At 51.4% G+C, this 13,820-nt stretch overlaps 2 protein-coding genes across 6 annotated transcripts in view; one reads left to right on the forward strand and one right to left on the reverse strand.

Moving 5' to 3' along the window:
- The window catches only part of MAPK8 (mitogen-activated protein kinase 8), a 116,412-nt gene extending 110,797 nt beyond the window's left edge, over positions 1-5,615 (forward strand). The window contains exons 15-17 of the transcript XR_009536162.1: positions 1,024-1,117; positions 3,313-4,644; positions 5,201-5,615. The gene's annotated coding sequence lies outside the window, so the exon portion shown is untranslated. The remainder of the gene's footprint in view (positions 1-1,023; positions 1,118-3,312; positions 4,645-5,200) is intronic.
- The window catches only part of ARHGAP22 (Rho GTPase activating protein 22), a 199,803-nt gene continuing 190,003 nt past the window's right edge, over positions 4,021-13,820 (reverse strand). For 4 of the 5 annotated variants that reach the window (XM_060126664.1, XM_060126662.1, XM_060126663.1 and 1 more), the window contains 3 exons: positions 13,187-13,308; positions 10,406-11,303; positions 4,021-4,544 (listed from right to left, as the gene is read on the reverse strand). In XM_060126664.1, the coding sequence (XP_059982647.1) occupies positions 4,316-4,544; positions 10,406-11,303; positions 13,187-13,308 (1,249 nt within the window). In that variant the 3' untranslated portion in view covers positions 4,021-4,315. Of the gene's footprint in view, positions 4,545-10,405; positions 11,304-13,186; positions 13,309-13,820 lie in introns of those variants that run through there. The other variant, XM_060126668.1, reaches the window with a different exon arrangement.

The raw sequence follows: 13,820 nt of genomic DNA on the forward strand, positions 1-13,820 counted from the left end.
AGAAATCATATGTGAATAAAGCGTTTTGTGTTCAAATAAATTTGGGGCTGCTAACTAAACGTAAGCATGTTCATCATTTTTCAGGACTTCTCAAAGAGTTCGGTATGCATTTCCATAAACCTACCTCAACTGTGTCCCCGTCCTCCATCTTCCTATCTCCTCTCTCCAAAGCCAACCCCTCCACTTTCCTTATCTTTTTTCAGACTTGCCTCTCCTCATTATTGCCTTCTTTTCCTCCTCACCAGTCTCTCCCTCTCTGCTGGATCATTCTTGGCAGCATACAAGCATGCTCTAGTAATCCCCTTCTTTAAAAGCTCTCCCTTGCCCCCTCCACTTTACCACCCTATTTCTCTGCTCCCATTCACATCGGCACTTCTGGAAAGACTGGTCTGGGCACAGTGTCTTCCCTTCACCTCTCATTCAGTCTTCAGTCCATTACTGTCTAGCTTCTGGCCTGTCAACACTACTCCACTTGGCCTGGACCACACCAGTAGTTCCCTGACTAAATTCCCTGCTGCTACTCCCTCCTGCCCCCAAATTCATCCACTGTCCACCAGGGGCCAAAGGAGTCTTGTTGAATGCAAGCCAATTCGTGTCTGTTTATTTAAAGCACTTGAATGCCTTTCTATATCCCTTCAAATAAAAATAACTCTACCATGGGAGACAGGGCCCTACACGGTCTGGCCCCTGCCTGATTCTAGCCCTGTCCATCTCCCACCATGCCAGCAAGGATGCTGGCACTCATGTAACTTTTATAGCTCTTCTCCTTCTGTCTGCGGCTGTCTGGTTGCATGACTGCCCCTTCCTGTCCTTCAGTCTCAGTTCTGTCACAAAGGGACAGTGTCTCATGTGAGACAGCTCTCAGCTAAGTAGATATGACAGTTACTCCACCACCACTGCTGCCACGTCTTGCTGTCCCTTTGTGATGGAACTATGTAGGATACTGGGAGAACTCTCCAGGGGGCTGGGGCCCTGCATCAAAAGGAGGGGGATATTGTTACTGACACCATTTATTGCCCACAGATCACGGAGCCTGGTTATGTGGACTCCATTCTGAAGCCCGTTTACTGTGTGGAGTGAACACAGTTCATGCCTGGTCTGTTATTCCACCAGCCAGGTAAAACAAAGAATATCTCTCCCTCTGTTTTTCTGTCTCTGCCTCTCTTTCATACACACACATCCCTAAAACTGTATTCTAACTTCTTAAAAAAGGGACATTTGCCAGTCTTTTAAAATAAGCCAACTCCCTTTTTTTCAGTATGAGACTTAAAATTTCCAGTTTTTCTTTAGAGTCAAACACAAATTTTAAAACACTTTTGAAGTAATTTGGGAGCAGAATCCTAGATTTTCAATTTTCCACTATTGCATGGTTGATTCATCCATAATTTGACAATTTTTAGTAAGTTGCCTTTACTGAGAGCATTCATGTAGGTTTTCAAAAAATTGATTCCCTGTCTTTTCACATTTATAATTCATTGGTTTACTTATTATTTTAAAATTTAAGGATTTATTGTTATTAACCCCTTAATTTCTAAACTCTGATTACAGAATTTAGTGACAGGCTTCAAGAGGTCTCTGAAAGCTGAATTTTTAGTATATGTGGTTATTTTTCTTCAGAGGGTCCATAGGCTTCATCAGATTCTCAAATGTATTTTTTTAATTGAAGTACAATGTTATTTTAATTACTGCTGTACAGCAAAGTCAGTTGTGTGTGTGTGTGTATATATATATATATATATATACACACACATACACATTCTTTTTTTATATTCTTTCCCATTATGGTTTATCATAGGATATTGAATATAGTTCCCTGTGCTAGACAGTAGGACCTTGTTGTTTATCCATTCTGTATGTAATAGTTTGCATCTGCTAATCCCAAACTCCCACTCCATCCCTCCCCCAACCCCCTCCCCCTCAGCAACCACCACTCTGTTCTCTATGTCTGTGATTCTGTTTCCGTTTCATAGACAGGTTCATTTGTGTCATATTTTAGATTCCATATGTGATATCATACATTTGTCTTTCTCTTTCTGACTTACTTCACTTAGTATGATAATCTCTAGTTGCATCGGCTTACCAAATATTAAATGATGTCATTACAATAGGTACAACTTGAATCCACAGGTTTGGGGACAGGTTCTGTAAATGCAACTCAACTGGGGAGAATGAAGCAGATGAGTACAGGGTACTGGGCCAGAGCCCCCCAGTCTCAGTGCTCAGCGTGCTTTACAGGCAGAAGTCAGTACGTTTTACAGATAGAATGGAGGGTGCTGTTAAATGGAAATTGGAGGGCAGAATGTCAGTAGACGTTCATTGCCAACTAATTTTCAGAGAAAAATCACATTTGCAGGTCTTAGTTTTGCCAGCAGGTGGCAGATGCGGCTCATGAGCTGGTTTGGGGCAAGGACTTGGCCAGAAGCTGAGCTTTGCCACTATTAATGGCTAAGAGAAGACAGCCTCCCTTTCATCATGTGAAACCCCTTTGGTCTTTTCTGCTCTTTTGATAGCCTGGCAGCATTTTCTCTCTAGGTCAAAGTCGGCAGAATTTCAGGGCTGTGGTGAGGGAACTCAGGACCATAAAATACACTGGGGTTCCCACCAATCTCCTCCTAGCCTCAGTTTCTCCTCTGAATGGGGAGCATGCAGCTAATTCCTTTGTTACTGAGTTGTTGTGAGGAATCAGTCACTTCGTATTATTTTCTTTCTCCTTGAACAGAGGAAGGCAGTATTTCACCTTCTGGGAAAGCTAGTCACCCAGCATCCAGTGCTGTGATGGCACTGGTCCTGGGAGCAGATGCAGGTAGTGCTCTCCACTCGTCCCACCCCTCAGAGCTCCGCAAGAGAACTCGGGCTGCTGATGCTGCTGAAGGCCCTCGGCAGCCACTTGTCCTCTTGGCTGGTGAGGCCAAAAGTGACCCAGCAGCAGACCAGTCATTGGCCTGCCTCACCACTGTTAGAGTTACTAGTTGGCCTGGGCCTGTAGGCTTGCACCTTAGAGTGCAGAGCCAGCACTTCTGGGAGCACTGAGACCCTGGCATTTAGAGGATTGCTATCACATGATAGTTTATACCTGACTCGAGGTAGGTGGGTGGTTGGGCCTGAATGACTTCTCCAGAGACGATAGTCGGAAATTGGGGCACTCTGTTGACCCCACTCTGCTCAAAACCACTGCAGTTTACGGCTGGGGGTAGTGAGGGGTGATAGGTAAGGACACCGTGAGCAGGAGCAAGTGATGCTGGTGCTAGCACTGCCTGTGCCCCAGAGGCCAGTCCTCTCTGCTTAGAGGTGGCTTCTTTGGTGCCCCTGAAGGCCCATCCTGTGGAGCTCTGGCCCAGGCCTGGGCTGTGTGTGGCAGCAGCCACGGAAAGGTTTTCTTGAAGGATTTACCCCCGTGGAGCCTTGAAGTCTGAGGATGAACTGGAGGACGAAGGTAAACAGGCAGGGAAGGGAGAGGGGATAGCACCAGCTCGAGGGGAATTTGCAAGGGAGATGGGCACAGTCTGAGGCGTCTGTACCTGGAGGACAGAGAACAGGCACTACCTATCACCTTGGCTCACCTTTCCTTTAGAGGCACACCTTGTCACCCTGCACACTCCCGGGGTGCAGAAGCAGGGAGTGCAGCACCCTTGCTGAGCTCTGACTGACTCACAGGCTCTGGCTTTGGAGCAGAGCTAGAGTCAAGGGAAGGAAAGCAGGTTACAGGGGAAGGCCTGAGAGGAATTCCAGGACAGACACAAGCTGCAGAGGCCCAGGTGGCTCAGAGAGGGAGCAAGCAGTGAGGTAAGCCATCCTGCCCAGAGCACAGAAGATGGAGCTGAGAGCACAGACATGTGGCTAAGTCCAGCTTCAATGACCATGGCAACAGCTCCTCTGGGACCTTTGCACCCCACTTCTGAAGGCCCCACGCCATTCCACCCATGGGACACCTTGAGGACTCCCAACCCCGCGAGAAACAGGAGAGGTCAGTTGGTACCCTCACTTTGCATGCCCATGAAGGAGTCAGGCATCCAGGCATCATGCTTTCAGGGCAGATTTAATAAAGAATGCAAAAAGGTCCTGGTGAGCTACTCAGATCCCAGGTGCCACCTGTTTCGGCAGCTACGGGACTGTCCCCCCGACACCTGCCATACCCTACTCAGTCAGAGCAGCATCCAGCTCCAGAGCAGGGCTCGGGCTCCCGACGGGGTGTCAGGACTGCTCTCTCCAGCTGGCACCAGACCTCCTGGCACCACGGAGGCCCAGGGCCAAGCTGCAGAGGCTCTGGTCCCTCCCGAGGCAAGCTGAGCAGCAGCACAGAACTCTCCCCACTCCTTTACTTTGGTGCTCTGGCACCTTTTGCCCCAGCAGTCAGGCTTCCCAGGGTTGAAAAAAACTCCTCCATTTCCTTCTGCAGCAGCTGGTTCCTCTTCTCTGCGTCCTCCCGTGCCCGCTCCGAGTTCCTCAGCTTTATTTCCAGCATTGTGTACTTTTTCTTTTCCTGGTCTAGTTGTTCTTCTAGCTGTAACATTCGTTTCCTCAGGTCGGCACTACCTTCTTCGAGTCTTAAAATTCAAGAAGAAAGACATCATTTTAGACTTGGGCCTGCTGGGTTTGCCAAGAAAACTCCATTGTCAGCAGACACTTGATGGGGCGAAGGAGCTGGTAAGGCCTGGGACCAGGGGAAGGATGTGTGCGGGCTCAGACCCGGTGCTGGGTGAGGCCGCACGGACTGCATCTCCTCACAAGACCCTGGGGCTTTCCCCCAAGCCACTTGGGCTTCATCCCCGAGACCCTCCCCCCTCAGCCTTTGGCACTAGAGGCCAGGGGCCTTCCTGAGTCCTCACTCAAATACAAAGACCACTTACTTACCCTCCCCTCCCAGCCAGCTGTCCTGCTGAGGGATGGACTGCCATCTGGCAGAGAACAGGACTGAGCCCTGCACCGAGAGGGAAGCAGGAAACTGTCCTCATGTTTGCTCTTCTACGAGACCCCTTGAGCTTCAGGCAGAGACAGCAGCAACTCACAGGAAACCCCATTCAGGTTGTCACTTCATCTTCCGTTCCCTCTCGGCCTTCACACCCGAGCCCAAATGTCTCAGCCTCTGGGAAGCTTCTCTTGATCCTCCCCAGCATATAACCCACATTAGTGCTCCTTTTTGCTACCACAGAGCTACACCTTAGGCCTCTGTAGAGGTTAACACATCTATCTTTTCAACCAGACGACCCACTCCTGTGAGACATGAGGGACTTGCTGCGCCTGGCTCCTAGGAACTGACCTGACTACAAGACACATGACTGTGGGCAGGACTCAAACTTCACTGAGCCCTGGTGCCTCACCCTGAAAATGCAGGGGACGGCCTTCCACCTATGCACTGTAGCTACGATGGACCAAGGAGACCACATGTGCACAGCATACCACCTGGCACATGGTGTACCTGAAGCAAATATCCATTCCCTGCCCCATCCAGGATGAGGCCTGGGCCTTCACCCTCAACCACTGAACACAGAGCATGGAGAAGGGCTAAAGTCTGGAAGAAGAGAAGGATGCCCACTTTCACTACTTCGATATAGTACTGCAAGTCCTAGACACAGCAATCAGCCAAGGAAAAGAAATAAAAGGTATTCAAATTGGTAGAGAGGAGGTAAATTTATTATTTGCAGATGACATGATACTATATATAGAAAACCCTAGGGCCTCCCTAGTGGCGCAGTGGTTGAGAGTCCACCTGCCGATGCAGAGGACACAGGTTCGTGCCCCGGTCCGGGAAAATCCCACATGCCGCAGAGCGGCTGGGCCTGTGAGCCACGGCCGCTGAGCCTGCGTGTCCAGAGCCTGCGTTCCGCAACGGGAGAGGCCACAACAGTGAGAGGCTCGCGTACCGCAAAAAGAAAAAAAAAAAAAAAACCCTAAAGACTCCACGCAAAAACTACTAGAACTGATAAACGAATTCAGCAAGGTAGCAGGATACAAGATTAACATATAGAAATTGGTTGCATTTCTTTATACTAACAATGAAACAAACAATCCCCTTTAAAATTGCATCCAAAAAAACAAAACAACCTTACGAATAAATCTCACCAAGGCGGTGAAAGACTTATATGCTGAGAACTACAAAACATTAATAATAAAGGAAATTGAAGGTGATTCAAAGAAATGGAAGGATATCCCATGCTCTTGGATTGGAAGAATATTGTTAAAATGGTCATACTACCCAAAGCAATCTACAGATTTGATGCAATCCCTGTCAAATTACCCATGACATTTTTCACAGAACTAGAACAAATAATCCTAAAATTTATATGGAACTGTGAAAGGCCCAGAATTGCCAAAGCAATTCTGAGGAAAAAAAACAAAGCAGGAGGCATAGCACTCCCAGACTTAAGGCAATATTACAAAGCTAGAGTAATCAAAATAGCATGGTATTGGCACAAAAACAGACATATGAATCAATGGAACAGAATAAAGAGCCCGGAAGTAAACCCACACACCTATGGTCAAATAACCCTCGACAGGGGAGGCAAGAATATACGATGGGGAAAAGACAGTTTCTTTAGCAAGTGGTGTTGGGAAAGTTGGACAGCCTCATGCAAATCAGTGAAGTTAGAACACACTCTCACACTATACACAAAAATAAACTCAAAATGGATTAAAGACCTAAGATGTGACACCATAAATAAAACTCCTAGAAGAGAACATAGGCAAAACGTTCTCTGACATAAGTCATGACAGTGTTTTCTTAGGTCAGTCTCCCAGGCAACAGAAATAAAAGCAAAAATAAACAAATGCGACCTAATCAAACTTACAAGCTTTTGCACAGCAAAGGGAACCACAAACAAAATGGAAAGACAACCTATGGAATGGGAGAAAATACTTGCAAATGATGTGACCGACAAGGGCTTAATTTCCAAAACAGTTCATACAATTCAGTAACAAAAAAGCAAACAACCCAGTTGAAAAATGGGCAGAAGTCCTAAATAGACATTTCTCCAAAGACGACATACAGATGGCCAATAGGCACATGAAAAGATACTCATCATCACTAATTCTTAGAAATGCAAATCAAAACTACAATGAGGTAGCACCTCACACTGGTCAGAATGGCCATCACTAAAAAGTCTAAAAATAACATGTTGAAGAGGGTGTGGAGAAAAGGGAACCCTCTAACACTGTTGGTGGGAATGTTAAGTTGGTGCAGCCACCATGGAGAACAGTATGGAGGTTCCTCAAAAAACTGAAAATAGAGTTGCCATATGATCCAGCAATCCCACTCCTGGGCATATAGCCAGACAAAACTCTAATTCAAAAAGATACATGTACCCCTATGTTCATAGCAGCACTATTTACAATAGCCAAGACATGGAAACAACCTAAATGTCCATCAACAGATGAATGAATAAAGAAGATGTGGTACATACATACAATGGAATATTACTCAGCCATAAAAAAGAATGAAATCATGCTATTTGCAGCAATATGGATGGACCTAGAGATTATCATACTAAGTGAAGCAAATCAAAGAAAAATATCATATGATATCACTTATATGTGGAATCTAAAATATGACACAAATGAACTTATCTATGAAACAGACTCATAGACATAGAGAACGGACTTGTGGTTGCCAAGGGGGAGGGGTGGCAGTGGGGAGAGGGATGGATTCGGAGTTCAGGATTAGCAGATGCAAACTATTATATATATAGGATGGGTAGACAACGAGGTTCTATTGTATAGCACAGGGAACTATATTCAATATCCTGGGATAAACCATAATGGAAAATAATATGAAAAAGAATATATGTATAACTGAATCACTTTGCTGTACAGAAGAGATTAGCACAATGTTGTAAACTAACTATACTTCAATTAAAAAAAAAAGCATGGAGAAGGGAGAAAGCCTTCCTTCACCCCATCCTCCCATCTGGAGAGCACAGTGCATAATGTCAGAAGACCCTCCCCAAGGCAGGGGCAGCAGGCCCCCCATGAGCCCCCTTCACTGCTTCTCCTCCCGTCCAGGGCCCTCCTTTGCCAGGTCCTCCCTGCCCCTTGGTGCTCCTGAGCACAGCCTCCACACCACTCCTTGAGGGACCTTGTCCAGCCTCAGACTTGAAGCACTTAGAGCACTCAGTGTGCTGACAACCCTCAATCTTTATCTCCCTCAAGTCCACTCAGAAACTTAATAAGTATCTCCAGCCTAACAGACCCACAGCTGAGCTCCTGCCCTCTTTCCCCAAGTCACGCTCCTATAGCCCCAGTCTCCCCGGCTCAGTGACCACCTTCTTCCAGATACTCGACCAAAACAAAAATGGTGTGTCTCAAGTCAGTTCTTTTTCTCACCACCACACCTGATCACCTGGAAACACCCAAACATATTCAGAATCTGGCTGCTTCTCCCACCTTGTCTGCTGCCCCGTAGGTCCATGCCAGCCACAGGTCTGACCTGGATGGCCATGGCCTCCTAACTGGTCTTTGCCTCGTCAAGCGCTCCTGAGCACAGCAGTCAGTGCACCTCATCAAAGTGACCCAAGTCCTCCAGGTCTTCCAGCAGCTTCACATCTCACTGGCAATAAAGTCAAAGTATCACTCCTGCCAAAACGCCTTGCCGCCTGCCCCACCCTGACTCCGCCACGCTTTCAGAGCTTGCCCACACTCTGCCAGTACACAGTGGGGCAGGAACTCGAACCCATAGCCTGCCAGGCAACAATACTGCATTTCCCCTGAGAACCCCAGCCTCCAAGGTGAAAGATCTAGAAGCTCAAGTCAGCTCCACAAACAGCCGAGAAAGTGAGATGTTGATTCTGACCCCCTCTGAGGCTGCCCTCAGACAGTGTCTGCCGAGTAACACTTCCTGTACACTCTGAGCTCATCTTCAGCAGTAATCACCTTCCAGTGAATCTGCAGGGAGCTCCTGCTATTACCTCTGCCTGGTAAATTCCAACCCAGTGCTTACATTGTGGGTTTTCTCCACAATTTTAAACTCCAAGTTTTACTCACACTGTGTCCTTTCTCCTCCTTGCTCAGCTCAGTCCTATCGGTACTTCAAGTCCTGGCTCTGACATTGCCTGCTGTGACTTCCCCCATGGAGGGGCTGCTGCCCTCACGGCCCCTTTCCTGCCATCTTCCTGCCGTGAACACAGAGACTGCACACACCTGACACTCCCCAGGTGCCCAGGAGACAGCTGCCAGCAGAACAAGAGGGTCAAATGCTACCATTCCAGCTCCCTGTGGGAATCCCAGGCTCAGAAATAGAAGCATGAATCCCTTCCACCTCCACTGTCTGATGGAAAGAGGAAGCACTCAGAACCCAATGAAGCCCCCTGCTAGTGGGTGGGACATGGGTTCATAGGTCTGATGCGTGCAAGGCCTTGGGCAAAAGGAGTTAAGGGGTCTGAGATACTGATGGAAGCACCGCTCACTGTCCAGTGTAGGCTTTGCTGGTGATTTTAATTGGGGAACTCGGCCTCAGAGCTGGAAAATGCCCTCTGCACAGGGAGGCTGGAACCAGGGCCCATCAGTGAACAAGCCTGCAAGCCTTAAAGGGTGGCACGAAGGACTTCCCTGGTGGCAGTGATTAAGAATCCGCCTGCTAATGGAGGGGACACGGGTTCGAGCCCTGGTCCGGGAAGATCCCACATGCTGCGGAGCAACTAATCCCATGTGCCACAACTACTGGGCCTGCGCTCTAGAGCCGGCGAAGCCACAACTACTGAAGCCTGTGCACCTAGAGCCTGTGCTCCGCAACAAAAGAAGCCACCACAATGAGAAGCCTGCGGACCACAATGAAGAGTAGCCCCTGCTCGCGGCAACTAGAGAAAGCCTGTGGGTAGCATCGAAGACCCAACACAGACAAAAATAAATAAATAAATTTATATATTTTAAAAAAAGGTGGCACGAGGTGTCCTCTGTGACCCAGCGGAAGGGAGGGCTTGGCTCGACAAGGCCAGCTCCCTCCTCAGAGAAAATCGGATTTTGATCCAGAAGAAGTCCTCACTCTACATCAGGTCCAACCATGGGCAGTCAACCAGGCTGGCCTGGGGCCTGCAGTGCACGCGTGCCCTGCCCCAGTCCCAGTGCTACAGGACATACCTTGGGGGCCTGCCTCCTCCCTGACTGCAGGCCCCAGAGGGACCACCACTCTGAGCCTCTCCATCAAAGGCCTCTGACAGCATGCCAGCCCCTCAGCTCCTGAGCTTTCCCAGACATAGGATCCCCACCCCTCCACTCCCAGCCCTGTCCTGTGGGCATTGTCCCAGAAAGGTGGCTCCTGGGCGCTGGCTGCTCTGAGCCCTGCCTCCAGGAGACTTTCTTTCAGAGCCAGAGGCTGACTGCCTCTGGACCGGTGCCCAGTGAGCTGGCTGGCTGCAAGGGCCCTGCCCGGCCCAGGGAGCACCCACCTCACACTCACCCAGCAGCTGCAGCCCTTTACCTTTTCACACTTGTCTCATACTCAGTCCTCTGCCGGCACAGCTCTGCCCGGAGCTCCGTGACCAGGCCCTGGAGAGCCTCAGTACGGTGGGCGAGGTCCTGGGTGGGGCTGCCTGGGTCACTGGGCTCACTGCTGCTGATGCAGGCACCCACCCTGTCCAGGCCGTGGTCCAGGTCTGGGGATCTGCACTCCTCGCTGCTGCTGGGGACAGGGGAGGCCTCGAGGGCCCCCTCAGTGTGGAGGGAGCTGCAGGCAGAAGAGTCACTGGCCCTGCACGCTGTGCAGCTGCTGACCGAGCCCCTGGCTGAGGCCTCGCAGGAGGAGGCCCCAGACCATGGCATGCTGGCCACGCTGGGCGTGCTGGGAAAGGGGCTGGGCAGGGGCACGTTGTCATAGGTGGAGAGTCTCTGCTCGGAGCCTGAGTCCTTGAACCGGTCTCCCGATGAGGCCCGGCGGTGCCCTCGCAGGGAGGACAGCCCATTCATGAGCCAGTTCCCTCCGGAGATGATGGGCACCTCCAGGGATGAGGTGCCCACCTTCGGGCTCCCCGACCGGGACCCTGACTGCCGGAAGGAAGACCTCCAGTTGGGCAGAGTCTGCACCTTCTTCCCAGGGGTGGCAGCAGGGCTGCTTCGGCTACCCAGGCCTGTGGGAAAGGTTCTAGAGAATGCCGCCACGGCAGCCCCATCCAGAGAAGAGGCCCTGTGCGAGGGCAGGCCAGGGGCACTGGGGCTGCCGGGCTCTGCCTGGCTGTCCCTGGTGACCTCCTCGGAGCCCCATCCCACGGTGCATGGTGGGCTCCCACGTGGGGAGGCTGGCGCTTCCGTGGTCCTCGAAGTGAAGAGCTGGCTGTGTCTGCGGATCAGGACGGTCATCAGGTGCTGGACCAGAGAAGTGCCTGCCAGGAAGAAGGAACAAGAAGAGCCTGGCTGTGAATAGCTCCAGTTCAGGCTCTCCAGACCAGTCCGGGGAAGCTGCAGCTCGAACCCAGGGTGCCCAGCCCTGATAGTAGCCCCAAACCAGGCTACTCCTCAAGTGAGGACTCAACGAGAGCTTGCCACGTGCCGCCCCAAAGGAAAGGACGGCCACCACCCCCTCCAAATCCAGGCAGGGACATAAGGACCATACCCAAGAACCCCCCTCCTCCAGTGTGGGCCCTGGAGCACAGAGCAGCACTGTCCCTTCGCACCCACTCCACCCGGCTGGCGGGGGGACGAGCAGGCACAAGGCCTGTTAAGGCTGCGGGCTGAGCCAAGGGCAGGCTGGGACTGGAAGCCAGGACCTGGACGGCAGGGCCCTCTCGGCTGCCCCATATGCTGCCCACAGTGGCCGTGCCTGACCGTCCATACTCTGGGAGGCACAGGGCTCTGTGACACAGAGTAGAGATGTCTTACAGGTGCGTGTAGGCACACATACACAACCCCGTGCACACAGACAGATGTACACGGCTGCCCCCCAACGTGAACAGCCCCCCACACATGCACACAATCCCTCTTCTCCAGGCCACAGCCCCTGAGATGCAGCCTGTGGCATCTGTGGGGACTCGGTTCCTGAGGCTGTGGGGTGGGGGGAGGGGTCAGTGAGAAAGGGAGGCGGTGCAGAGGGACCATGGTATCGATCCTGCTGCCTCGTTCCCTCCTCTTGTCCTCAACCAAATACCAGAGACTGGGGGGGCTTCTGCGTGATGAGGAGGGTGAAGTACTTGGGTGGACCCTCCCACTAGAAGTAACTGAGAATCGTGGGGAAAACTAAGTAAACAATCTTTAGTCCAGAAAAGTAGGTGAGGCAGAAGCTCAGCAAGTCAGTGGGGTGAGCATCTGCCCTCAGACGTTTGCACAACCTGGTAGGCGGGAGCTCTGGGGAGACCTGCCCGTCAGGCCAAGGGCGTGCCAAGCGAGAGCATCAACCCCAATGGTCACACCCTCGGCTGGGGGCGGCGAGGGACAGCTCCACAGCCCACCCTGCCCCTCCCCTAGGTCACGCTCGACAGGAATGGCCCCTCTGCCCTCAGCCTGCCTGGCGCCGGGGGCAGTGGGCTCCAGCTGGCGTCGGGTGGGTCCTGTGTGAGTCTCCGCCAGCATCTGCGCTTAGCCGGGACTGGCTGCGGGTTTCCTGCCTGTGAGCGGCTAGGCTCTCACACTAACCCCGCCAGCACAGTCTTCCATGGGGTCTCCAAGCAGGGCTCTCATTTCCATGCCAGCCTGCACCTGTGCCCTTTGAAAAGTCGGGCTGACAGAGTCACCTTGCCTCTCCTGGCCTGTCTCCTCATCCTTAAACTGGGGGCAGTAACCACAGCGCGGGCTGCTTGTGAAGATTAAAAAACGGTGGTAAAAGTAAGTACTTAGCAGAGGCCGGGGCATGTTAAAAGCAGCTGCTGTTGCTGCTATTTTTTTTAATCATTATTAGTCTTCATTATAGAATGGAATATTCCTAGGGTTTGCAAAAGCTCTGACATCCAGAAGAAGCCTGTGACAATTACTTAATCGAAAATTACTTTAGTAAAGCAAAAACATCTGTGTGTGTTCAAGGGCAAGTGCGCTGACCTTTTCCACACCCGCCCCCCAGCCTCTCTCACCATTCTAACTGCATCTTATGACCCCATCCACAGGGCAAAGCTCCTTTTCCTCTTAGAGCTGACCCCATGGGGGAGGAGGTCCAGAGAGGCTGCTGCCTAATCCCCAGGGATGGAGCCCCCCTTCCTGCCGGCCTGGCGTTGAGGATGCTGAGGACTTGCCCAGGATCAAGGTGAGCCCAGAGCACCACGCACGCCCCCACCATTACCTTCCATGATGGTCACTGGGTCTTCTATCTGTGGCCGAAGTATATTAGGTCCAAAAACGGTTGCCAGGTTCTGGACGCTCATCTTGTTGACATCTGAGTGGGACTGAACTTCATCCAGAAACCTGCAATGTAAGGAAGAGACAGTTGGCAGAGAAGCAAATCCTGATGCCAGATCTACTGGGAGCTGCCTGGCCCCCATGCTCAGCTGCACCCACATTTCCACAGCTGCTAAGCACAGCCAGCTGCCCTGCCAGGCTTGGAAGAAGGCAGAGCTTCCCCTAAGATCTGAGAGGGCCGTCAGAAGCAAAGGCCACTGGGACAAGGGCCTGTCATGGAAGGACACATAATTCTCCCACCTGCAGTGGGGCCAGATGCCCAGGAAGGCCCAGATCCCCCCAGACACGGGGCTGGGTGAAGGCCACCCTGCATGTCCTCGCCTGGCACCCTAAGCCTAGGTCGTGGTCAGGAGGCAGACCATGGGGAGGGGATGGTGAGAGGCACACAGAGGAGGCAGAAGGAACAAAGGCTGTATCCTTTTCCTTCAGGAATGATGTGCTCAGGACTGTAAGCTCTATGAGTGCAGTGACTGACTGTGTTCTTCTATATTCCCCATTGGCTTGACAGACATGTGAGT

The sequence above is a fragment of the Lagenorhynchus albirostris genome, chromosome 16 (assembly GCF_949774975.1).
Source record: "Lagenorhynchus albirostris chromosome 16, mLagAlb1.1, whole genome shotgun sequence".
Taxonomy (NCBI): Eukaryota; Metazoa; Chordata; class Mammalia; order Artiodactyla; family Delphinidae; genus Lagenorhynchus; species Lagenorhynchus albirostris.